Genomic DNA, 26087 nt, shown 5'->3' with positions numbered 1-26087 from the left:
GTTGGTTGCTTTCTGAACAGTGAAATGAACGAACGACGCGACCAACATAACCGAAACGATACGACCGACGCTAACGTAACATTTTAACATAGTCTGAACGGCGCTTTGCAAATAAAATTGTTTCGGTCGATGACAACAAAATGATTGAATTTCCCAAAACATTATTAATCATCAACAACAGCACGACAATAATGTGCTGATGCACTGTCATGTTGCAACCGAAGACGCCTGAATTGGGCCTCATAATTTCTTCTAACGTGTTTCTTACTTCGTAATAAAGTTTAGTCATATTCAAAGAAGACATACATTTCAAATATTTTGTTGCAATCACTTCGAAGAATCTATTTTTAGGTAGTGTCAACTTGTTTTTATTTATACGATGACAGATCATAGTGAAAAATAGTCCTATTTCGGGACAACCAACAATATTTGTAAATTTCAGAGTATGTTCTACAATGGGCCAATCAACAATTTGTCTACCAGTAAAGAAAAAAATTTAAAACAATGAAATATTTTTCGATTTACAAATTGAATTTACTAACAAACTAATACTGAAAATTTTAGAATTCTAGAAAATATAGTCTTTTATAAAAATACCTGGGCCGATCAACTTGAACCACGGAATATTTCCAAATCTCCTATTAGGAAGAAATTACCAACAAAATATAAAAATAGTACTTGGGTGGCTATAGTCAATCCTACACTATTTTTAAATAGGCATACGATATTATTTTTTCCAAACCGAAAAACAAACCAGGTAGTAAAAAATGTTATTGGTTAATATGCTCATTTTTGGATAGACCAATTCTCTTATATAGATGTCATCAGTAAAAGTCGGAAGTCTCGGCCGTCTATCCACCAGAATGATAGAGGGCGATAGTGTCGCCTTTAAAAACCTTTATTTCAAAGTTGGCTCTCGTCCCCTTTCCTTCGTGGTTTTAGTTACGCAGTGTTGTGTACAGATTTCATTGGACGAGCCTTTACGCCGAACGCTTTACGGAAAGGGGGAAGACAATTTCCGAATTTTCCCCTTCCGACGGCAGCAGACGATAATGCGTCTCACCCAGCGGTTCCCAATTTTATTTTGCTATGGAACCCTAAATTTTCCACCTAATTCTGGCGGAACCCCAACTCATTTTTTTTACTCATCTTAAACTCTTGACACAAACAAAGATGGCCACGCTGCGAATTCTCGGAACCCCTGTGGTGACCCTTTAACGGAACTCCAGGGTTCCGCGGAACACCTTTTGGGAACCGCTGGTCTAACCAATGAAAACTGTACACAACAAAATGCACGACTTTTGACGGGTTGCGTTCTTCTTGCGTGGGGTGCTGTGTTTGTTGCTGCAAGGTGCCCGGTAAGAGGGTAGAAGTGTTATAAAGCAGTCTCATATTGGAAAAAATGCATTGTGGTTATTAATAAAACTTTAATTTTACACAAGCTTTAACACTCTATCCTTCAGTAGCCGTTACCATTACCTAAAATATTTAAAGTAAATGAACTCTTTGGTTCAAAAATATAAAATAGACGTATTTCTCCGTAACACGAACCTTCAACTATCGCTGTAACTATAGAGAAAATAGTAATACAATCGCGAGGGACAACTATTTCGGAGAAACTAACGTAGGAATTGACTAAATTCTTTTGGGCATCTGCTTATATGACACCAACAAAGTTAGCGACTAAAGCCAAAGAAGCTTTTCTTGGCTATCTGTCCTTCCCTCGTGTTGATAATGCGTTTCTCTAATTGCGCTTCGTCTCGGGGTGATCCCAAACAATGTTAGTAGTGCATTAAGAGTTAAGCGGATCAGGCCAAGACAGACCCAAAAGCGTAAAGGGGGAAACGAAACGTGCTATATAAGATCTTCAGTCATGGTCACTACGGTCACAGAACCGGTCGAGCCATCAGCTCGAAACATCTCACATCAGAGGTAAGATTTCTCTCGCCGTCCCAGCCAGTCTCGTAGAAATAGTCAAACTTTTTGTTCGAACTAGTACGCTGTTACCTCGTTGTTTCAAGTTTACCATATGAAAATAATAGAAGCAAAATGCTGTAGAGGTCAGACTTGGAAATAGCGGGAGTCCTGGGGCCAATGGCTCTTAAAAGAAATCAGGGGGGCCTTAAAATAAATCATTCGAAAGGGGGTTACGGGCCACCGGGGCCCCCAAATTTAATTAAAATATCTATAAAAAAATTTCGGAATTTTTTTTTTACGCCGTCTCAGAAACGATGTATTCCTACCCTAGTCGAGAGCGAAATCTAGCGTTAAAGTTAACGTTTTAAAGTCAATAAAAGTTTGAGTAAGTAACCAATTTTTATTCTCGTATTTTCCCTCCTTATTTTTAAAATCCCCCTATTTCCACCCCCCTAGGCCAGTAATACTGGCCCTCAATAAAAATAAACTTAAAGGGGGCCGGGAGACCTTAGGGCCCCCGTAAAAATATCACTATTTCCAAGTCTGCTAGAGGTTGAATGACAACGTCGTGAGTATCTGGACGTTCGAGAAGACAAATTATTTAAAATTGTTTAAGCTTGTTTTTAGTTCAACGGTTGAAGTAAAAAGTTCAGGTTGTAAAAGAAATTTAACAATGTAGACATTTTGAGAAACCCGAGTACACGACGATAGGAAAATGAGTTGGAACACTACTAAAACGCGACCTATATATAGCGTTAGAATTGTCTAAACAGAACATTTTGCTTTCGTGTACCCTGGTTTACCGAATGTTTATCCTTGTTATACTCGTACCAATTTCGAATTAATTATAAATGGATTGGCGCATTTCAATTTAAAGGGGCTCCAAAGTTGGGTGGGAAAAAAAAGAAAATTGGGCATGCTTTTCATTCCCCCCAACCCCTCACTCGGCCTTGGCAGAGGCGGGCCGAGTCAACCGTAAATTTCGCACTTTACTGACTTTACACACATTTTGCCCCCGAACTTTGGAGCCCCTTTAAATCAGTAATCCCGGTTTTTAACACGCGTGCCGCTAGAAAAAGAACCATTTACTATAACTCTCTCGATTTGTTGAGGTGAAGAAGAGTTATAATCAGTAATTTTATTTAAACACTATCAAGTAGCGCGATACGGCTCTTTGGTCGGAGAAAAAACATTAATATTATTGTGCATTTAAAAAAAATATTGGTATACTGAGCGCTTTGACAGAGAAATATCAAAATTTAAACTCAAGTTCGCATTTAAATCGAAGTAACGTGGGCTTACGTCACTGTCTCTTACTTTTACAAGCGCGTACTAAAATCGCCTGAGGAAATTAACTAAATGTCCACTTGCGTTATACGGCGCCATCTAGGAAGTGTAAGAAAACTCCCTCATTGTACTTATATTTTAACTCTAAGCCAATGGGGATCTCTTGAAGAAACGTTCTCCACTAGAGCCGTGAACGAGTTCACTAAGCAGACGGCGCCTGACTATTACATTGGTAGTCTAGAAAACGTGTGTTCTTTTTAAAGGACATGTAGCTCGGTCACGCCACTAGCCCAGAAAGTTTCTTCGAGAGATCACCATCATTGGTAAAATAATTAATATGGGTAAACCGAATATGAAGATAGGAATCAGCGTTCTAGTTCGAAATTCCGCGACGATTTCTAGGATTGAGCGTAGTTCTAATAGTCCCAATTTATTCCTTAGAATATGTCACCGTCGAGTGCCCTTCTGGTATGTCTGCTGGCCATAACCGGCATCATTTCAGGCTTGGAAACGGAAGCCGAGGACAGTCCGACCATCTTAACGCGTCCAGCGATCGGAAACGAACTGGAGCGACAAGCGCGACGTCTGTCGTTCGAGCGGAACTTGCAGGAATGCGATTGTCGCGCGCCAACTCAAGCCTTCAAGCAGAAGTTTAAGCAGTACGACCCCAACATGTCCGTCTACATCATTCCGGTCGAGAAGCAGCCACGAGACGAGAGCAAGTCTTTCAAGGCCTGGGGCGGGAAAAAGAGGACCACGGACCTAATCGTAGCCCCGCCGGAGTACGTCGACTTGTTCGGGAAACTTAGCAACGGTACCTTTACCGTTCAAAGCGACGGTGTCGTCAAGAAAGATCCGTTCGTGAAAGCGACCTTGAGTCAAGAAGACGCGGTCGATTCCTCGCAGATGGACACTTCCAGGGAACCCGTGGTCCGACGTAAGGGTCACAAGTTTCTCTCGTGGGGTGGTAAGAGATCGGGAGGGTCATTCGGTCAATGGGGAGGCAAGAGAAGTTACGGACACGCTGACCCCAAGAGAGCTGGTTCTTTTAACAATTGGGGCGGGAAAAGAACGGCGTCCCAATTTTCACTTATATAAAAAAAATGTAAAGGCCAAATAAAACGTTACTTATGTAAACTTTTAAGTATCGCAATAAAGATGACATATTTATGAACGATAAATTTTTTGTAAAACATATTTATTTTTTACCATTTTTAATAAGCATTATTTTTTAAATATATGAAATTACAACTTCCTATACAATTATTTTCAAAGTTCGTTTCGAATATCATCCTCGAACGGCGCCTAAGTAGTTATCCGAGTAGTCGTCCGTGTCCCGCCTTTTGCCCCTGGCCCCCATGAAACCGGGAGGTGGAGAGATGTCGTTGCTCCTTTTGAGTGGGCTGAAACGCCTCCCTCGGGCGCCCATGAAGCCGGGAACCGCTGGGAAGTCGTTGGAGTCGGCCCTCTTGCCGCCTTGTTGGAAACCCAGCATTTCTCGTAACATCCTGAGGAAACCGTCTTCGCTCTAAGAAGTAAAAAGAACTCCTTAGTGTCGTTACTAGCATTGGCATTTTTCTTGAACTGCTTGGACTTCTCCCGGAGTGCTCCGAAAGTAGTTTGTTATCTCCTTGCGCTATCAACAGCAGATTATTGGGATTTGAGGGAGCAGCTAGTTTCCGAGGGGCTGATCACTATCCGTAATCAGAAAATTACAGATCGAGCACTACCAAAGGCTGTACTCGCTGTTAGATTCTTGCTCAGTGGTGTAGTCCTAAAAACCAAAGAACCGGGGCGCTGCCTGAGTACGGCCAACTTCGATTTAGCGCAAAATTGAAAAACCAAGGCGGGGCGGCGCCCAGCCTTTGAAAAAAGAACCGGGGCAACGCCCTGGACCACCCTGGACCACCCTGGCCCGACTACACCACTGTTATCTTGCTCCCTGTTAGTCTGAGGTCAGTAACAGAGCAATGGAATTTCCAGCTTTTTTTTAATAAACTGGATTCAGGCAGGAAAGTTGAGTTGCAAATTAATCGTTTTCGTTACATTTAAATCATCATAATTTGGAAGTTATTAATTGGAAAATTTATAGGTTTTCTGAAAAATCTAGTTCATGGATTTTCCGATCAAGTATTACGTATCGAAATCTTACTTACTCTTCAAGTAAAACCTAACCTTGCTTTAAATTTATTTAAAACGTTAGCATAAAAATGCACCCGAAATACTGTTCATGATCCGAGTGGTTTTTGAGAGCAATTTAGGAGTATCCCACAAAACTCTATCAGAATACGACTTTTTTTAACTTAAAAAAACGCGTCATCTCAATGCAATGGAAACAGCTATGGCAAAATAATATAGTTTCCTCCATCGCGTAGAGATGGTGATAGACGAAAATATCACCGGTTACGAGGGCGGGGCTTCTACGGCATTTCAGCCATTTATGAAACCGATCTCCTTATCCGTTCGTTACTTCTGCAGGCTTAATTCCTCCAAGATCACAGTAAAAGGGCGTCCAAACTATGCAACTAGTCAATTAGTTTGGCCAGCAAATTTGTGGCAGTTAATTCAACCGTGTAAACATCAAACGTTGGTCCCCTTTTTGCGGGACCAACACTCAACCTTTTACGGGTAGGTGACCGATTTTTGAGCGTACAATTAGTTGCAGATATACAAATATTTGAATAGGGCTTCTAACGCTGATCTGGTGTCTGATGCTTTCACAGATAAACTGGATTATTTTTAATCCGATACCTTTAGCGGATAACAGATTTTTTACTCTAACGGCAGTACGCGGATACGCTTTTGCGCTTGTCTGACAAGCCTATATGACTTTCACGGGTTGATCTGTTTTTTAAATTGTATCTTTAACCCGCGATAACGGCGGATATACCTTTTTAGTATATCTTTATATTGACTTCTTGGAACTAAGCCATTTTTTTTGTTGCTATACAAAAATTTAAAAGGATAAAAAACATTCAACTAGATGTCGGAAAGTAGACATCATATAGACAGATATCTACGCGCTTATCAGATAAAATAACTGCTTTCTATATCTGTGGCCTCGTCGGTTACCGAAACGAGATAACTAAACTAGATTGCCGCAGGTCAGATAAAAAAAGGAACAGGTAGCCAGTGAATTCAGGTTTTTTATCGGCGATATATCTTATATGATAAATAGTAATCAGATTGCCTTATTCAGATCATCGTTAGAAGCCCTATATTTGAAGTTCAAACAATGAAATTAAGCTATTCCGTGATGTCATTGACGTGGTACCCGCAGTCTGCTATCTACATAATATTGCTATTATCGAAATAGCAGACCAAATATTTTGAGAGGCTCAAGCTAATTTATAAACTTCAGATAAAAAATAGATTATACCATTGGATGAACCCAAAGCGGTAGCCCTAGTGTGTTCTAGTATCGCGACTCACAAAAACTTAAAATACACGCATTTTTTAGTCTGAACAGCACTTAAGTGTATGCTCTATCCATGGCACAATAGTAGCCTTGGAAGAAAGTTGCCTAAGCTACTGCGGTACTTAAATTGGGTGCACTTTCTTCGCTTTATGCTCGAAATTGGGGCGGAGTTGAATCTTTAAAACGTTGGTCAACTACAAACGGATTTAGCTAAAGCTTGGTTAACCGTGGTTAAAACTAGAATGTTACGAATTCTACAAGTGTTGCTTTAACAAATATCATCAGAAAATGATTAATATCGTTACGAACTTGTCAGGTTTTATTCGAGGGTCAATAAACTAGGGTCCTATTTAGAGAAAAATTAAAATGGAAAAAATATTTATCGCGTAAATAAAAGAAAAAGCCTTTAACTAAATTCATAAAATGTGTAACAATAACTTTGGCAACGTTATAGTGCTGTAATTTCTAAACGTCAAATAAGACGTGTTGAAGGCATTTAATAGCTTATTATAGTTATCACTGCGCCTACGAGCCTATAGTTTTTATTTCTATGAGTCTATAATTTTATTTCGAATTATATGTGCGCGTAATTTTAAGGGGCCTATAAGATTTATTCTGATTAGATTTGGTCCGTTTATTATGAGATTCTAAGGTTTATCCTGATTACTATGTCGCCACAAGGTGTATCCCGATTATTATGGCACTACAGGGTATTCCGCTTACTATGGTTCTATAAGGTTTAATTCCGCGTACTTTGGGTCAGTAACGTTTATTCCACTTGTTCCGGTTCTATAAGGTTCATTCTGATCTATAGTTTATTCAGAATACTATGGGTGTATATAGTTTATTCCAATTGCTATGGGTCTATACGGTTTACTGTGATTTCTATGCTCCGAGATTTTTTTATATCTATTGGGCTAAAGGTTATTCTAAATTCTACGAGGCTGAAGTGTATTCTAACTTTTACGTTGCTAAAGTGTAGGTTCTATTCTAACTTCTACGAAGCTACCGTTTATTCGAACCTCTATATGGTTAAGGTTTATTCTAACTTTTACAGTTTTCAGGTATGCCATCCACAGAACAATATAAGAAAAATATCTAAATAAAAAGTGAAGAATGGTTATATTTACCTCTTGGTTGTTGGAGTCTTCATTGTTGAAGAGTTCGGTAGCGTCCGTAACCAGAACCCAATAACCGGACATCAATACCACCAAACCTAAACCTAGTATCGAACACCGACACATCCCTAAGACTCGTTTAGTTTAAGAACTTGGGCGAATTTGTTCAGATAGTCAACGCGAAAGAATGTTTGGATTGTGGAGTGAGCCGCGATTTCGATTTTTCTCTCTAAGCGAGATGCGGCGCGTTTGATATTCAAACTCCTTCTGGGGACAGTCGCGCCGTGTGTGACAAGGAAGCCTATTGGCCTGGGGCTTTTTATGGTCAAGGAGCTCTCGAATGACCAACAGGTGCGGTTGAAAGCGGAATAAACAGGCCACGAATTACGATTCCCCGGAATCAGCCTGGACAGCTAGCAAATTGTAAATAAACGATTATTTGCTGGCAACCCGAGGTACCAACTTGACCAATTGCGCTCTCTTCTCTTTTTTTTTGCCTTTATTCGAGGAAAAAACTCTATCGGACGTGTAGGCACACCGCCTCATTGCAAAGCCCATATATACTAACCAGAAACACGATTAGCAAACGTAAACAAGTAGCTTCTAAGGTAAACTGCAGTTACCGAGGCCTATTTAGTATTCCGAACTGGCCAGGAGGGTGGCGAGAGTTTTAATTTCGTTTCGTTGTAGGTTGGTACTTACTCTTCATTTAGAGCCTGGAATCGAACCCGGCTACTGACGTAAACGATCTTTACCTCGAATTATTGGTAGATTCAAAGCTTTCTTGCAAAAAAACGTGTGGGATTGAAATCGAGAACAAGTTGTCCCGTGGAAAGTAACGTTTTCTTCGCCTACAAAGACAAAACCACTTCCGTATTAAAGTTAAATTGATTATTACGTTTAATTAATAGCGTTTTACTTTGAGCTGCTCAAAACCTGCCCTCAACTTCCGCTAGAGGGCACGCGAGTGTAATTTCCCAAAAAGAAACGCTTTTAGGAGCAGTATTTCTGGGAAATGATTAGGTCAAAGTTTTAAATAAAGGCATAGCGAGGCTTCGTAAACTTTTCCTAATTATTAAATAATATATACTTAAAGGGAGTATGATTATGGAGGATCAACGAATTTCACATTTTTGCCAGCATGTTTCATAAAAGCTGGGGATGAGTGTAATGATTTAGTAATCCATCAATTCTAAAAATAATACATTCTGACTCTAGAATAATTATGGTAGTTTTAATATAATTATTTACTGCACTTCTCACTTGAATTTCTCTCTTTTCACTCAAAAAGATTTTTTTTAAACCAGACTTGCTCCCAATTCCATCAGTGGCGTAACGAAAAAAATTGGGCTCCCCCGCAGGATATCCAAAGGGCCCTTTATAAAAAAACATTTTTTTTATTTTCCCCATTTTTACAAATAGTGAAAGCATAATTTTTTTAATTATTTAAAAATTTAAATTAATTAAAAAATCAATACTTAAAACGAAAGGGCCCCCTATCTGGTGAAAATGTCATGCCCCCCCCCCCTTAGTTACGCCACTGAATTCCATTGCTCCATCAACCTCGGAGGAACAGGGAGGGAACAATTATCTGCTCTTTCTCGGAACAAAGGCCCAATGCAAAATTCGATTATCTCCGAGAACCGCTCTCTATAACGCAATGGAACACGCGTCAATTTTCGGAGTATTCCGAGAACAGTCAGAAGCTCAGAACAACTCAAAGAAAAAAGTACCTCTTGAGGTGGCGGGCGAAATTAGCGAGAGATTGCCTATTAGCAAACCGAACTTCAGCAGAAATTAATTTATAGGGTTAAGATTAATGGTAATTTAGGGCGTTTTATTTGGGCTGCTCCAAAACTACTCCCTCCCGGATCTAGTAATAGCGTTTTTCATTTGACTTCTCAAGATTCGGTAATTGATCTCACTCTGATTGAAAGAGATATAGAGCGTGTTTCGAAGATTTTAGATATTTATTATCGAGCTAAAAAGGTGCACGCGAAAAGAATGCTTAGAGCGGGTATAGAGCGCGTTGGAACACGCCAAAAATTGCTCCAAGAGCTATCTCGATCCATCGAACTTTCGAAATTGACAGATTGGTTTCTAGGCATCTCAAGAGCGATCGAGTAAGAGCTATAAATGGAACAAGCTACAATTGTTTGAGCGTTTGAGAGCCGTCAAATGGATCAAGCTATACATTTTAGGCGTGATGGATAACCTTGAAAGTTCTAATGGGCTACTAAGTCTTACCGATGTCCCAAAAATATTTAAAAAAAAATCGAAAACTTGAAATTCATTTGAAATTTACTACGGCACCGTAGAATTAAAATTTTGAGGATGAATTACAATATTTTGCGATAGAAGGGGGCCTAGAAATTCTTCTAAGGAGTGTTAAAAAAATTAAAATAGGAGCCATACTTACGGGGCCTACCTGATCAGAAAATCCTGGCATCGCCACTACAATAGGGAGCGAGAAATTTGATATTCTCTCACGGAACCACGGAGCAACATTCCAATGTAAAACGCGATTTGATCTGGGATCTGCTCTCGATAGCCAAATGGGACACGCTACAACCATCGGGAGCAGTCTGAGCCGCCCAAAAGAAAATTTCTATATGAAAAACGGGAGCAATTTTGTTCTAAGATTTTATATAAAGGCGCAGCAAAGTTTTGTAATTTTTCCATGACAGTAAACAAGGGGACACGCAGCAACGACTTGCAATGGGAGCGCTAAAGGTTTAACATTGCATTTTCATGTTATTTTCACTGCTTTGGCAATTTATGATGCTTTCTTTGTAGGTCATTTAATACAATATTGCCAAATCACTGATAACAAAAGTTTTAAAACTAATTCGTTAGGTGATAAGTCACAAAAATATATTTTTCTTTCTTTCGGTTTAAAGGCCGACTACATAAATCTTCGGTTTACTCTGTCTTTCACTGGAAGTAGGCTTACTGCAATACACGTGTGCCATGCAGTCAGCCTACTTCCAGTGCAATACAGAGTAAACCGAAGATTTAAGTAGTCGGCCTTTAAGCGGACGATACACCGAGCGTTAACACGCGATACACCTAGACTCGTTTCGGTAGCCAAGTTTATTCAAATATGACTTTCGGAACTAACTCCTACCCTAGGTTGGTAAAAATGAACTAAATGTTTAACATCCTGTACGTTTTCTGTGATAGCGGACGAAATTTTTAATCTCCAGATCCGTTGCTGAACCATTATTAAAACAAACAGTTTCTAGAATCTATCAAGCGTTGCGTATACATAGTTAAGCAATGATTCTAGGGATGGCTCCAGCTTTTCAAAGCTAAGTAGTATATCAAAGTTTTACTAAATTATAGATTACTTCAACTTTGCAAGATTCGCAATTTAGTCCTTGGTTTTCACCTTTATCATAGTATGATTAGTTATTTAGTTAGTATGAAATAATAAATAAACATGCTTAATTTTGAAAGACATTAATTATTTTTAACGTTTACGGTGGTATTTAAATTGAGGTAGGGTTCGATTATTTGTTACGTAATTTTGGTGGTGTGGTCATTCCAAATTTTACTCTTCGTTAAGAGGAGGCCGGGGACGAAAAGTAGTTTTTTTACATTACGTAATTTATTATTATGAACAGCCCCTTAGCGAAAACCTTTACAGAAATTCCGCCAAAAATCCATTCCTATAGCGAAAAAAGAATATCTGTGGAACCTTAACTTAAAAACACTTTTATTATTTGCATGAATAAAATTTAATCATTTGGTATTTAATTTAAATAATAAAACAAATATAAGTATCATTTTCGTTCTAATTTTTCAGAAATCGATAGAATAAGGTTCAATAGGCTTTACATAATTCCTTAAGTAGCCAATCAGAATTTTACGTTCTTAATAAGCTCCGCCTACTTCCTCACGAGAGGGGACCTCCTCTATTCCAGTTCAATATGCGAATTTTGACGATTTTTATCCGCTACCAGCGAGCATGAAAATGGGGCTTTAGTAGGTTTTATAGTAACGAAAAGGCAAACAAGATGTACAGAGACACCATGAATTAGCTATTTCAAGAAATGTTTTTTAAACGTGATAAAACTTGATATATCTTAAAAACTTGGAGGTGATTGGTGCTCGGGTTTGTTGCAAGTTATCCTACGGGAACGGGTCTACAAGACAGTGATGAAATATTTTGCAACAACTTGCAACTTTTGAATAAAAAGCCTTTAGAAAAAGCCGTATTTTGGTCAAAATTGGCCCTTTGATTGCATTTTACAGAAGATCTGTTCAACCGAATATTACCAAATTTTAAATTTATGTATAACATAATTCTATAGACGCTTTGCAAAAAGAAATTCTATGGAATTCAATGTAGGGAACGTTTGGCCCCCTGGTGGCAGGTAGCGAAATATAATTTATATTTTCGGATACAACTTAAAACAACAATTTAAAATATATATACATTTATTATATTAAGTTGATTTTTAATTTTGTCACTAAAAAGGCGATTTCGAAACACTGTGAGGCCGGGGTAGGCCTGGGCCTACTTGAAATTTTCGTCGGGGCCCCCAAAAGTCGTCATAAGGGGCCTCCAAAATTTAAAATATGGACCTCCTAATTATTTAACATCAGAAAATTTTGTAATTTGTTTGAGAAATAATTTATTTATTTATTAATTTTCCAATATTCAATGCGAGTGATTCGCTTAACGACACTGCTGTTTTTATTCCTTTCAAAGGTACGAGTCACTTTTCTTTGACAGTAGTTTATTTTTTAGTTTTCATTTTTGGCGAGCTCTACTATATCCAAATTGTATCTTTAATTTTATCTTTACAAGTAAATGGTTCTAAAACTTACTTTACTTAGTGTTACTATGTACATTCATTTTCGTAAAGTTCTAAGTTCTGATGTAAGGGATGTACAAGCGAAGTACCGAAGGAATGATTGTAAATTGATAGACTTGAATTCAGTCGTAGAAATAAGTAAATAACCACTCATTTGTTAAGTGTTATTAGTTCTAATTTTTTCGTCGGGTACCCATTTTACCCCAAAATTGCACCACTTGGTTAAAAAAAATCCACGAGGATGGATTTGAAAAAATTGTGGTGAGGGGGGCTCCAAATGGTTGGCCTACCTCCCCAAGAATCCTGGCGCCGCTACTGGGATGGAGTAGTACTATATTAGACGCGTTAACGAGTGCGACATTTGGGTTTGATCAGTAAAGGTAAAAAAGTAGAAACAGTGATATATGAGAAAAATAAGTTTTAATACGATAATGATTATATAAATCGCGGCCATTGGCGATCGTTTTATTGTGATCGTTACGTTAATCTTCATCAGAGTCAGGAGGTGGTTTCTCCTGGACGTCTTTTAAGTTACTGCCCACTATTAACGATAAATCTTCGCCCGCATTGGCCTGAAGTCGTTCTCCTATTAAAAAAATATTGCGTTAAAAAATTTACTATAATTTCTAAACCATCAAAAATTTCATCAAAATTAAGATTTTTATCCAGAATAAGACCTTTTATTTTAAAAATTAACAGTTTTCTTTGTTTAATTTCGTGCTTACCAAGATCATTCTTGTGACGCGAGAGACACCATTAATACTAGTTTATGATTATTTACAACCACAAAAATTAATATTGGCAACTAAAGGCAAATTTGAAGAAAATAAAACAATATGGACTCAAGGGTAGATTTACAGCCGCTACCGTTTAGCCTTTACTACTCACGACCCCAACTGAACTTCAAATCGCTTCCGCTAAGTTTTAACTTTAGTTTTATTTACCTTCCAGAGCGCGCCAAAACGGCGGAAACGAAAGCGGTAATAAAATAGAATTTTTGCGCGACTGAAACATAATTATTTCTAGGCCCACCGTAAATGTGAAAATTTATATAACACATTGCGCGAAGTTAAATATTTTACGTCGAATATCAAAGTAGTAACGAGTGTTTATTTAAACTTGTGGCTAGCATAGTCGACGAATTAATAAATGCGACCTTAGTGTCATGGCTAGTTTTATGTTAATAATGATCTGGGAATAAGGCAAAGGCGTTGCTCGAAGTTCAGTTTATTTCCAGTCATGACCAGTTAAAAGTGGAACAATTCGGTTCATTCCCTTTCTATCTCGTGATAGCAGAATGATACGACCAATCATTATTTGGCATTTTTCCAGCCCTAACTTCAATAGCCTAGAGCGGGAAACTACTTAAAACCGAACGATTTAAATGTAATCTCGAAGATCTACTGGTCACATTGAACAGTTTGGTTTTCTGTTGAAGTAGTAGTTCAATAAAGGTAACGTGCCTGACGGAGGGTCTATTTATCAGTTTCAAGTTTATTTACCCAGAAAAAGACACGCATGTCCATCACACCAGGCTTGAAAACAATATAATATATACATTATATACAGAAATAAGGATCAAAGTTTATTTATAAAGTTTAAGGTCTTTCAAAGCTCTACGGCAGGAATTGCTAAGCCATTCTTTGATGGCACATAGACAGAAGGAGAACCTACGACTGCCTGTCCTCCTTAGCCATGTCTATAATCGGGAGTATTTTCAAAAAGTGGCAAAATGGGTGCGTTGTTAAAGGCTACGTTGGGAAATATTGTTAAACGACGCACTTGTCGACGTTGATTAAGAGAAGGCCATTTCAAGGTCTGAATTGCACCACTTGCGCTGGTTTCACAATCATAGAACGACACAACCTTGACAAATCTAGCAGCCTTCCTCTAAACTCTCTCAATAGCCTTATTACCTTCTAATGTAGTAGAGGTGATAGATTTAAGTTTGATTGGTCATCTGTATAGGCGCCTACGAAGAACCCCAAGAGCACCAGAGGCCTTTGAGGCAATGTTTTGAAAATGCTCGCTCCAGGATAAGTTAGGAGAGTTAAGCACACCGAGATACTTGAGAGTGGTGGTGTATCAGAATTTATAGGCCGGTGAACCTAGCAACAGGTCCCATACCACCGGAGGCCGATCATCATAGGGTCATTCCAGGACAGATTTTCCCACTTGTACACCCGACCATCGCCAAATTTCGTGAAAAAATGTAATTAGGGTTATTTTGACCGTAGAATTCGATTCTGAAACTTTGAGGAAGATTGGTTGACGTTTCAGTGACGTTTTTTGAATCAACTTTAAGCAATAAAGTATTAATAAAGCATGTACCAACTCAAAGGAATATAACATTTCAAGGATTATTATTATTATATAGAAAGGTTTAAAAATATAGCAATTATAAGATTGCCTGAATTGGGTCATAACCGATGTAATATTTTGAAGTAGGGGGTTTCGGGGTCACATTGTCCAGGGTATTATGGCTTATTTCCAAGACCAGTCGGAACTTCATTAAGGTTAATCTACATTTTTTGAGAAGCAGACTTAGAAATAAGTGTTTTACAATAAGCCAGATATACATGTAAGGAATAGGGTACTACATACGTAGTCCCTATCCCCAAGGAAGATACTCATCACGACCCTAACCCAAATGGAAAGTTGAGGAGCCTGCGCTTCTATCATCAACCACAAAGCAAAAACTGACTTCATCTGTCTAATAATTCATTCATATGCCCTGATGTGGCTAATTAATCTACTTTTCAAATTCAAAACATGATTTATTTTGTGGAGATAATTCTAAATGCATTTTTTTTCAGTGTTTTTTTTCTCCCAACCATGACCCCGAAATACTATACTTAACAAGAAAATCCTTTTTGTCTTAGGACTGATAATAAGTATATCGCAACCTCTCACGAGGAGACTACCTGAGGTGATAATCACCGATTTGGTTGAAACTAGGTGGGTATGTAGACCTTATGGTAACATGAAATTTCACCAAGGGAAATATTGCAATAGGCATTAGTTTTGCCATGGCAACCGAAAATGTTTTTGACAACACAGTATGTATATTTTCTCATTGAAAATAACATGGGAATCTGAGCACTTCAAATTTCAAAACCAAAAAAAAATAGATCAAAATTGACAAATGAAATGAATTTTATGATATTTTGATGAATTTTGGTCAATTTGATCAAAATATGTAAAAATTGATCAATTGTTATTTTCAATGGGACAATATACAGACTGTGTTGTCAAAAACATTATCGGTTGCCATGGCAAAACTAATGCCCATTGCAACTTTTCCCTTGGTGAAATTTCATGTTACCATAAGGTCTACATACCCACCTAGTTTCAACAAAATCGGTGATTATCAAATCGGGTAGTCTCCTCGTCAGTTAGCTATGGCCAGTTCAATTTAGTTATATTTTGAACCTTCAGTTGAAAAAGTAACTGGTCAATATGATTAGTGGACCTCTAAGATCCCATTTATTTTAACTGGTCATAACCTGAAAAATAAATTGGACTTCGACCGAAGGCACCGCCATATTTCCAAGATTTTCCAGAAATGGATGAAGCAACTCTTGATAATAATGGAGTTTAATTATTAAATCACTTATTAATTGCTTTAACCACTGTATTTTTCAAAAACTGGAGGATACTGATCCCTTATGCCAGTGGTTCCCAAACATTTTCCCTTTCAAAACTCTTTACTATCTGAACAAAACACCACAGAACGAGGGGTCGGACACGGAACTTCGGGATTTCGTAGAAGTTTTGGCGATTTTATCATTACTTTTTGAAGTGATTTTGGGATTTCAATGTTAATTTACCATAGAGAGAGAGTTAAAAGATTTTGCGATTTTAGACAAAGTGTACGGGATTTTGGTAAATGTTCGACCCCTCGCCACAGAACCCAATGGTCATGATTAAGTCTGTTGGCGATAGCATTCAACCACGAAAAATCTTTTTATTTAAAAGCCAGTTGTCCTTTTCAAATTTTTTTCGTGTTACAAAAATATGGGTTCTAAGGGCTCGCAAAGAATGGAATAAATGTGTAAATAACTCCTTTCACATTTTATTAAAAACTGCCTTAACCTGTTTTTCAACCAGAACAAAGGCGAGGGGCTAACCAGTAAGAATTGGCCTGTACACCGATTACGTAATCATTAATGAGTACTGATTTCTGTACATGATTACGCAACGAGTACAGATGATTACGATGAGTACAGAATGATTACGATGAGTACGGAATGATTACGATGAGTACGGAATGATTACGATGAGTACGGAATGATTACGACGAGTACGGAATGATTACGATGAGTACGGAATGATTACGATGAGTACGGAATGATTACGATGAGTACGGAATGATTACGATGAGTACGGAATGATTACGATGAGTACGGAATGATTACGATGAGTACGGAATGATTACGATGAGTACGGAATGATTACGATGAGTACGGAATGATTACGATGAATACGGAATGATTACGATGAATACGGAATGATTACGATGAGTACAGAATGATTACGATGAGTACAGAATAATTACGATGAGTACACAGGCAACCCAAAACTTTAAAATTGTTACAGATGAGTAATTGAGTACGGGATAATTCCAATGAATAAGCGTGACTACATATGATTACGCGTGACTACAGATGATTACTCACAATCACAAATGATTACACGTTATTACAGATAAGTACGCTTGATTTCATAATGATTACGGGTGATTACGAAGATTACAAATGATTACGGGATTACGAATGAGTACAAAAGATTACAGAAGATTACGTAATCATTACAGTTAGGGTGTACACCGATTACGGGAAGTGGTTAGCCCCTCGAGCAAAGGTTACTGGCTCCAGGACAGGTTTAAAGGAGCTGGCAAGGGGAGCTCGGCAGGGGGGAACGAAAATTCAAAAAACGTCAGAGGTTATTTTTTCATGGAGGAAGGACCAATATGCTTGGAATATTTTAATTGAAAACCGCTATAATACAATGGCGCTGCGCGTTACCGTACATCCTTCCCAAAACCGCGTCACCTCTGACAATTTTTGAATTTTCGTTCCCCCCTGCCAGTTCCTTTAATAATGAATGGCTTAAGCGAGAGCTTAAAGGTGAGTACAAAATGAATGCAAAAAAAAACGGGCCAATGTGAACAATAGGCCCCCCTTTTTGTTTTCGTTTTTTTTTTTAAGATTTATTGGTAGCATTTTCTACACTGAATTTAAAGGTGTATTAATTACTAGGCTAATAGCTTTAATACCCGGCTTCACCCGGGGTCTTTGTTTCAATAAATGAGATCTGATTTGTACGTAAGAAAGGTAAACGCCGAGGTAAACGCTGTAGCAAAAACGCAACAAGCGTAGCAAAAAGGCAACAAGCGTAGCATAAACGTAACACGCGTAGCAAAAAGTCCTGAACTACTTAAAAATCGCAACTAAACCTTCCCTTCTACGAAGTCCCTTTCTTTCACACTTAACTCCTCTTCTACGAATTTGACCCTAACCCGTCAAAAAAGTTTAAAGGTCGGGACGGGCGCAAGGAACTCAACTTCTCAAGAGAGGAAAACAAAACCGGGCGCCGTTTTAAAACGAATAAAGGCGCGACCACGTGACATTTTTCAAAAAAAAAATAGATCAGAAAAATAGATAGGAGAAGCAAAGAGGTGAAAGTCGAGAAAAAAAATTGAAAGCCGAGACCAGCGGGAAATAGATAAGGGAAGCAAAGAGGCGAAAGTCCAAAGTCGAGTAAAATAAAATTGAAAGCCGAGACCAGCCGGGAAATAGATAAGGGAAGCAAAGAGGCGAAAATCCAAAGTCGAGTAAAATAAAATTGAAAGCCGAGACCAGCCGGGAAATAGATAAGGGAAGCAAAGAGGCGAAAGTCCAATGTCGAGTAAAATTGAATTATGAGTAAAATTTAATTAGATTAATAACCATGTCAGGTATTTGGAATTAGGCGCGTTTAGTTGGAAATCAGGCTCTGAACATTGAGTTAAAATTTCAAAGCTCTAGAGCTAACCGTTCTCGAGTTTTTTAGGAACATGGCATACAAATAAATAAATAAAAGGACAAACTTTAAGACTAATTGTTATAGATTATCCGCAAACATGTAAATAAAAAGTTTCAGATTTCAGTAATACGATGCAAGACTTCAGAGTTTTTCCTAGCTGCAAGTTACTTGTATCCCAGCTATGTCGGAAGACAACAGTGATTCTTCGTCGTGAGACGAATTTAGGGAATAAATTTAAGAGGGCGATGTAATTAATTCTTTTGAAATCCATGATATATGTCGGGATAATAAAAAAATTCTGGATTGGCTAATGGAGAAGAAGCTTTTGGCGGATTCGCAGAAATGTACAATATGTGGTGAAGACATGATGCTAGTAGAGAAAGGCAGCAAAACGGACGGTTTTCTTTGGCAATGTCGAAAAAATAGAAAAATTCCTAAAATTGGTACTAAGAAATGTTACACCGAAGTGACTGTAAGACGAAATTTTTTTTCTCGCGCTCTAAACTGACCATTCGTGAAATATTACTCATAGTTTACTTTTATGTGTATAAAATTTAACCGCAATCGTTTGTTGCTCGGGAACTTTACATTTTGCTAAAAACCCTAGTTGATTGGAGAATGTTTTTCCGGGAAGTAGCGTATAACGCTGTTATCGCCAAAAGTCAAGCAATCGGTGGTCGGGGTAAAACAGTTGAAATTGAAGAGTCCAAGTTTGGGAAGCGTAAATTCCACAGAGGAAACAGACAGGAAGGACAGTGGGTTTTGGGGGGCATTGAGCGAGAGTCCAGCAAGTTTTTCATGGTTCTGGTTCCAAAAAAGGATTTGACGACGTTGCTTCCGATTATGGAATCAGTGTGATTTACTAGTTTTTGCATTTTCTAAGGAATGATACTTGAGAAATAGCAACAAATAAATTTTTGGTGGATAAACCAACGCTTATGGAAAATTTAAACACTTTAAAACTAATGAAATTGTGCCAAAATAGACACTTTGAAAAAATATTGTTAACTTATTCGATTGGACCATAAAATTGACTAGTACAAACACTTGCTTTGTTTCTGAAGGTAATGTAATTGCTTGCATTTATAATCATCAAATTAATCTGACTATGTTTTAGTAATTCCACAAGTTTGGAGTATGCGTTACTTCTTCCAAAACATACAATATCACAATTGGTCTATGACAGGCTATCATTAACTGAAATCATTCAGTGTCATACTAATATGATTATGTTATTTACGATCTTACATTGCAAACTAACGTAATTTCAGGTACATTCTAAGTGGTTTCTGGAGTAAGCAGTTTTAACTTACGAATAAGCTCAGCAATGGCGCGTTGTGTCCTTTTTTCAAGTTTCTCCAGTTTTTTTGCCACATCCCTCTTAAGGTCCCAGTCGGGTTTCCTTGGTGCTAAAGTTGCTAGATCCTTAATTTAAACATAAATTTGTCAAACAAACAATTTTAATATAAGCCCACATTTACATTTCCTTACAATTTCTTGAACCAAAGGTGTGGCTTCAGAGAGATCTACATGGTCTTCAATCATGGTTTCAACTGTGAAACAGAATGTTAGGAAATGCTTCATTTAAACCCATTTTGTTTATATGCTTACTTGAATCAACCTTAGTAGGTGGGAGTGTCTTTTCCTTAAGTTTTTCATCCTGGGGTCTGTAACTTCGAAACTGTGGCCTTAAAAATAAGTAAAACAATCAACTAAAAACCACATTAAAAATAGTTATGATATTGATTACATACTCCGGCAATTGTCTTTCTTTCGATTGTATATTTTCATTATGGTTGGTTTTTTTCAAGGCGCTTAAACGTGCCTTTCTTTTTTCAGCTTCTTCTTGTAAATGCGCTATATTATCTTCTTGGGCCATAGGAATTTTTCAAATTTCGAAAATTTTAATTTGTAAAAAGACTATGGATATATACAATGCCCTTCACTGGGAGCGAACGGAAGAAAAAGCAGACGGCTACAGCCAGCGTTGCCAGATTTTTTGACCGAATTATTGTACCACGGCCAACTTTGATTTCTCGCGCATCTCTCGCGCTACAGCGGCCATCTCATTCGTTGACGTTCCTGTGTCAGCCTTGGAAATAAGGTTTTTTTTTAAACTGGTCCTTATGACCAGTGACCCCCTAGCATATGAATTATTAAACTGGTCCTTATGACCAGTGACCCCCTAGCTTATGAATTATTAAACTGGTCTTATATAAAATGTTCTAATGTCATTTATAGGCCTAAAAAAACATATACTACATGTTTAGAAGTTAGATTATGTTGGTAACATTAACTTTACACGTATTCAAAATAGTTAACTTTATTTTACGTGTACCACCAGAATATTACAATATAGTACTATCTCACCTAAGACTACTACCAGAGCCTAGAAGACCCTCGTAATTTACCGTATTACCTCTATTTCTCTAGGCCCCGTAACTCCAGAGTCCCCGGTCCGTTACAGCGTAGCCAGGTAGCCTACCGTACTCGGGGGAAAGTGAGACTAGAGGATTTGAGGGTTTGAGGCCAGAGGGTTGTTAGACAGTTCGACTCGTTCAAGGGATGCGAGTGAACTTCAACGAAGGGACTCTACATAAAACCTCGACGTGCGGCCCCGGCGGTAGTAAGAGGGGTCGCTGTACATAGAAATCCAGTGAATAGGGAAATCCAAATTGATATAAACCTTGAATTAATAGGTCATCTCCTATTATTTGGAATTATTAAACTGGTCACCTTCTGTTTTTTGTTATTATTTCGAATTAATAAACTGGACACGGTGACCAGTGACCCCCCAAATTTTGAATAAATAAACTGGTCTGAACAATTAATTAACTGGTCTTTGACCACCTGACCACCGTTATTTCCAAGGCTGTCCTGTGTTAACCTATGAGCAAAAGATGTGTATGACGTCAGCGCCCCTAGCGGATTATTATTTTTAGTATAGTTTTTACATTGGGGACAATATAACCACCGAGCGTGGCGCTGAACTCCTACACATTATAGTACAGTTTATAGGGGGAAAATCCTTGCTCGCGGAATTTCGACGAATGTGTTTGCCGTAGTAGCGCGAACAGCGCGTGATCAAAGTTGGCCGTGATTGTACAAACTACAAAATTAAGGGTAAAAAGTTATAGTACAACAATAGAAATTAGCCTTTTCAGTTTACATAGAGTCACGTAGTGGCAAAATGCAAATGCAATACGCTCATAAACTGCTGGATTTTCGTCTGCTAAGCAGACGCTTTATTAAAAAATCGTCTGCTTCACAGACGAAAATCCAGCAGTTCATGAGCTTCTCACATTTGCCACTACGTGGCTCTATGTAAACTGCAAAGGCTAATTATGGTACCAATAGAAGCTTCAATAAAGCATCTTCAAGGAAATTGCCAAGAAATAATATTTCAGAGAACCAGGATCTGCAAGTTACGGTTTATATATTGCCTGTGGAAATAATGGAAACTTTTCAGCTGTAAACAGAACGTCATGTTTTTGCCAAGCCTTAATTTGTCAAAAAAGCTACCTGGTTAAAAGGGGACGCTATGGGAACGCTTGTTGCTGCCCTAAAGGTTAAAATTTTCCATTATTTTAACAAGCACTATATAAACAGTGACTTGCAGGTCCTGGCTCTCAGAAATATTACTTCTTGGTGGTTTCTTCGGAGGATGATTTATTGAAGCGTCTATATAAAATAGTATTAATTACTTTTAATTTAAAGTGTTTGCTGCAAAACATGCAAATAGAAATCGGAAAAACTAAGTAGAATGATTTTGGAAATTTTACCGCGCGCGCCGATTAGTATCGACTATCGAGTGATCTGGCAACACTTGACCGTGGGCTTAATATTTCGTCACCTGAAAGCAAAAACTACGTAACTTTAACTATACTTTTAATTAGTATAAAGTTATGTGGTTTTTTTCTTAAGTAGTAGAAATAATGTAAATATAAAAATAGTACCATTATAGTACATCAAAAATAAATAATATTACTGGTACAATATGGTACATTTTGGTACTATCTCAAAATAATATTACCATTTATAATATGATGCAAAATTAATGTATTTGTACTATAATTATAGTACTTAATTTAGTTAATTATGGCAATGTTGGCTACAACAATTCTTTGGGATTGGCTTTGGAAACCTATTTTCTAGGCTCTAGCCCTCATCATTATCTTAAGTTAAATAAACTATTTCTAGAAATAATATATATATATTTTTTTCATTTAAATAATAATGTTACAGCCAAAAAAAAACACCGACACACACTTAAGGCAAGGAGAACAAACAATCGCCTATTTCTTATTCATTCAATCATAATGGGCCTACAAAGCCGAAACCAACTTATGGGCAGGCATCGTCACAGGAACTGACAATAGACATAATACTGTTAATGGTAGTATCATCAAGGATTCATGCCATGTATACCATCCCCAATTCCCCATAGAATTGTCACGAGACCTTGGTTCACACGGAACATACAATAAGCGGACCCAAAAATGCAAAATTTATTATAATCCTTGCGCTATTGAAAACGTTACCATGGAAACGAAATAGCGTGATCACGAGGCACGATCTCATCTTTAGATTAGCCAAACACGCGCGAGTAGCTCTCACTAACTTCCGTTTCCCATCAGTAAAGTTGATGACGCGTATTTCGTCCATAGATATATGAAACAGAATAGATTCGCGGTGCTGGCTTGGGCAACGTATTAAAACATGGAGGCGACAACATGGACGAATTAATATTTTATCCACGGTGACAACTGACAGCTGCAGTCTGGAGTGCTGATCAAAGCGCCATCTATAAGTGGAAATAAAATTGATATATCCAAAAAATCACGCGGGCGATTTGAATTAAGCCTAAATTTTTTTTTTAAACTTTAGAGTATCTTTTTTCGGTAATAAGATTGAACATGGTTAGAAGTTGTGCAATTACTAATTGTTGGAACTATTCAGTTAGTTGTACAAATGTATCATTTCATAAGTAGGACAAAACAAATTCGCATAAATACATATAAGCCTATAATGGTTTTAAATCAGGTTTCAGCCATAGATAAATGTCTATAGTTTCAGCATGGAGTTGTTAATTAATGCTATCGGTCAATTAAAGGGGGGTAAATTTATTCCAAGATTACTTGGAGTTATTCTTCAATACAGCCAGAGGAAAAGGGGGTTGGAACAATAATTCTACTACGAAACAGTTCGAATGCGCTTATAAAAGATCTCTAGCTACTGAAATTCACCGTATTTGTAGTGTTCAGTGATTTGCAGAATACAATGGTTCTGAAATTCAACAGTTATCGTTGAAAGTCAAGCAAAAAATTAAATAAATTAAATTTATTAAATTTAATATTCATGAATCCTATAGGCCTTTCTATAAAATAAGCAACGCTTGCTGAACATGTTTTATGTAGCTCATTCGTCACGAAATACGCAGAAGCTCAGTTCAGTTTATGCTTAAAAACAGTGTTTCTCGTCGAATTTCCTCTTTATGTCCAGGGCTTTTCGTAGTAAAACGTCGTCGATACGTCCCCCTTTTTTCCCCATGTGATAATTACCTGGGTACCCCCAGTAAGGCCCTTCCTCCCCCTTTTCCCCATGTTATAATTACCGGGGTACCCCCAGTAAGGCCCTTCCTCCCCCTTTTCCTCATGTTATAATTACCGGGGTACCCCCTCCCCATTTCCCCCATGTGATAATTACCGTTCCTTCCCTTTTTCCTCATGTTATAATTACCGGGGTACCCCCTCCCCCTTTTCCCCATGTGATAATTACCGTTGTACCCACCTCCCCCTTTTCCCCATGTGATAATTACCGTTCGAGAAATAAATCTCCAAAATTGGTTGACAAACGAACCTACCTACCTACCACTCTCAACCAACAGCTTTTTATTATATAGATAAGAAACCAACGATATATACATAAGAAACCAATGATATATATATAAGAAACCAAAGATATATTTAATAACTCTCTCTTTTTATTCTTCTAATTAATACTTGACATAGTGAAGGACTAGGCTAAGTCGTTAACGACTTTGAAACCTGAAGATGGATTATACATCAGTTTTGACAATTAATTAGTTAACAATGTAAATTTAAACTATTAAAAGTAACTAACAATAGATAAGCGAATACAATAATTTGATAATTAGATAAAATCTATTGTTTCGCGTTTTTTTTAAATATTAATATCCTCTTTAAAAGAAGGATTCATTTCGTTAAAAATATTAGTAATTTTACATAGAATTGAGCAAAGTTTTAACGTAGTTCTAGCCAGTGTTGGGCACCGCTCATCTCATTGTGAGCGGATTTGTTATTATGAGCGAAAATGAGCGGTAAAATATCTTTTTAAAAGAGCGCAAAACAAAAATGAGAGGAGCGAAAATTTTACCGCTCAAAAAAGAGCGGAAGAATATGAGCGAAAATTTTACAGCTCAAAAAAGAGCGGAAAGAGAGGAGCGCCGATTTTACCTCTGAAAAAAGAGCGGAAAAAGAAGAGCGAAATTTTGCCGCTCAAAAAAAGAGCGGAAAGAGAGGAGCGAAATTTTACCCCTCAAAAAAGAGAGGAAAGAGAGGAGCGAAAATTTTACCGCTCAAAAAAAGAGCGGAAAGAGAGGAGCGCCGATTTTACCGCTCAAAAAAGAGCGGAAAGAGAGGAGCGCTGATTTTACCGCTCAAAAAAGTGCGGAAAGAGAAAAGCGCCGATTTTACCGCTCAAAAAAGAGCGGAAAGAGAGGAGCGAAAAATTTTCCGCTTAAACTTCTGTCTTCTGGGTGTCCGATTTCAAAGTAATTAGCAATGGCGACGAGGGTTTTCGATACGTGAAACTAGTACACGACAATCGCTATACAGTGGCGTAACTAAACTTACGGTCGCCCGGGGCGGAAGACAAAACCTTAGCCCCCTCTCATACAATTAATATTAATTAATTAATAATAATTTGAATGACTTCAAGTATTATTTAATTAATTGACGAATTAATTCATTATTATGGCAAATGAACTACAATTATTTGCTTTGGTAATAAACATTGAAATTAAACTTAAGCCTATACTGAAAGTCTGAAATTCAAGGAATAAAAATGTACACGTGATAATCTGCGACCGACCATTCAAAACGCACCCTCCGCTCTTATAAGTTTGCACCTGGGGCCAATTTCGCCCTCCTGGTAGATACGCTACTGCCCCTAGGGATTGTGTGTAGAAAGTAGATGAAGATGTAGTTAAAGCTTCATAAGTTAATTGTATGCTAGAAAAGAGCACATTTATTATCGCTCAAAAAGAGCGAAGAGAGGAGCGAAAATTTTACCGCTCAAAAAACAGCTGAAAGAGAGGACCAAAAATTTTACCGCTCAAAAAAGAGCGGAAAGAGAGGAGCGAAAATTATACCGCTCAAAAAAGAGCGGAAAGAGAGGAGCGAAAATTTTACCCCTCAAAAAAGAGCGGAAAGAGAGGAGCGAAAATTTTACCGCTCAAAAAAAGAGCGGAATGAG

At 37.8% G+C, this 26087-nt stretch overlaps 3 protein-coding genes across 5 annotated transcripts in view; 1 reads left to right on the top strand and 2 right to left on the bottom strand.

Annotated features, from left to right (window-relative positions):
* Positions 1-4371, top strand: part of LOC149921152 (uncharacterized) — a 33764-nt gene extending 29393 nt beyond the window's left edge. For 2 of the 3 annotated variants that reach the window (XM_090163462.1, XM_090163461.1), the window contains exon 2: positions 3646-4371. In XM_090163462.1, the coding sequence (XP_090019588.1) occupies positions 3649-4302 (654 nt within the window). In that variant the 5' untranslated portion in view covers positions 3646-3648 and the 3' untranslated portion in view covers positions 4303-4371. Of the gene's footprint in view, positions 1-1741; positions 1933-3645 lie in introns of those variants that run through there. The other variant, XM_090163460.1, reaches the window with a different exon arrangement.
* A 49-nt stretch (positions 4372-4420) lies between these two features.
* Positions 4421-8014, bottom strand: LOC149921151 (uncharacterized). The gene is made up of 2 exons (XM_090163947.1): positions 7753-8014; positions 4421-4732 (listed from the first exon to the last, which is right to left on the bottom strand). The coding sequence occupies exons 1-2, from the start codon at positions 7864-7866 to the stop codon at positions 4493-4495; spliced, it is 354 nt and encodes a 117-aa protein (XP_090020073.1). The 5' UTR covers positions 7867-8014; the 3' UTR covers positions 4421-4492.
* A 4952-nt stretch (positions 8015-12966) lies between these two features.
* On the bottom strand, positions 12967-20553 carry LOC149921150 (coiled-coil domain-containing protein 12). Its single transcript, XM_090163264.1, has 5 exons — positions 20345-20553; positions 20202-20278; positions 20082-20143; positions 19904-20015; positions 12967-13149 (listed from the first exon to the last, which is right to left on the bottom strand). The coding sequence occupies exons 1-5, from the start codon at positions 20467-20469 to the stop codon at positions 13046-13048; spliced, it is 480 nt and encodes a 159-aa protein (XP_090019390.1). The 5' UTR covers positions 20470-20553; the 3' UTR covers positions 12967-13045.
* Positions 20554-26087: the final 5534 nt, after the last annotated feature.

This window comes from Leiobunum rupestre, chromosome 11 (genome assembly GCF_980474605.1).
Source record: "Leiobunum rupestre chromosome 11, qqLeiRupe1.1.hap1, whole genome shotgun sequence".
NCBI lineage: Eukaryota > Metazoa > Arthropoda > Arachnida > Opiliones > Sclerosomatidae > Leiobunum > Leiobunum rupestre.
The sequence above is the reverse complement of the archived record's forward strand: the minus strand, read 5'-3'. Positions and strand labels throughout refer to the sequence as shown.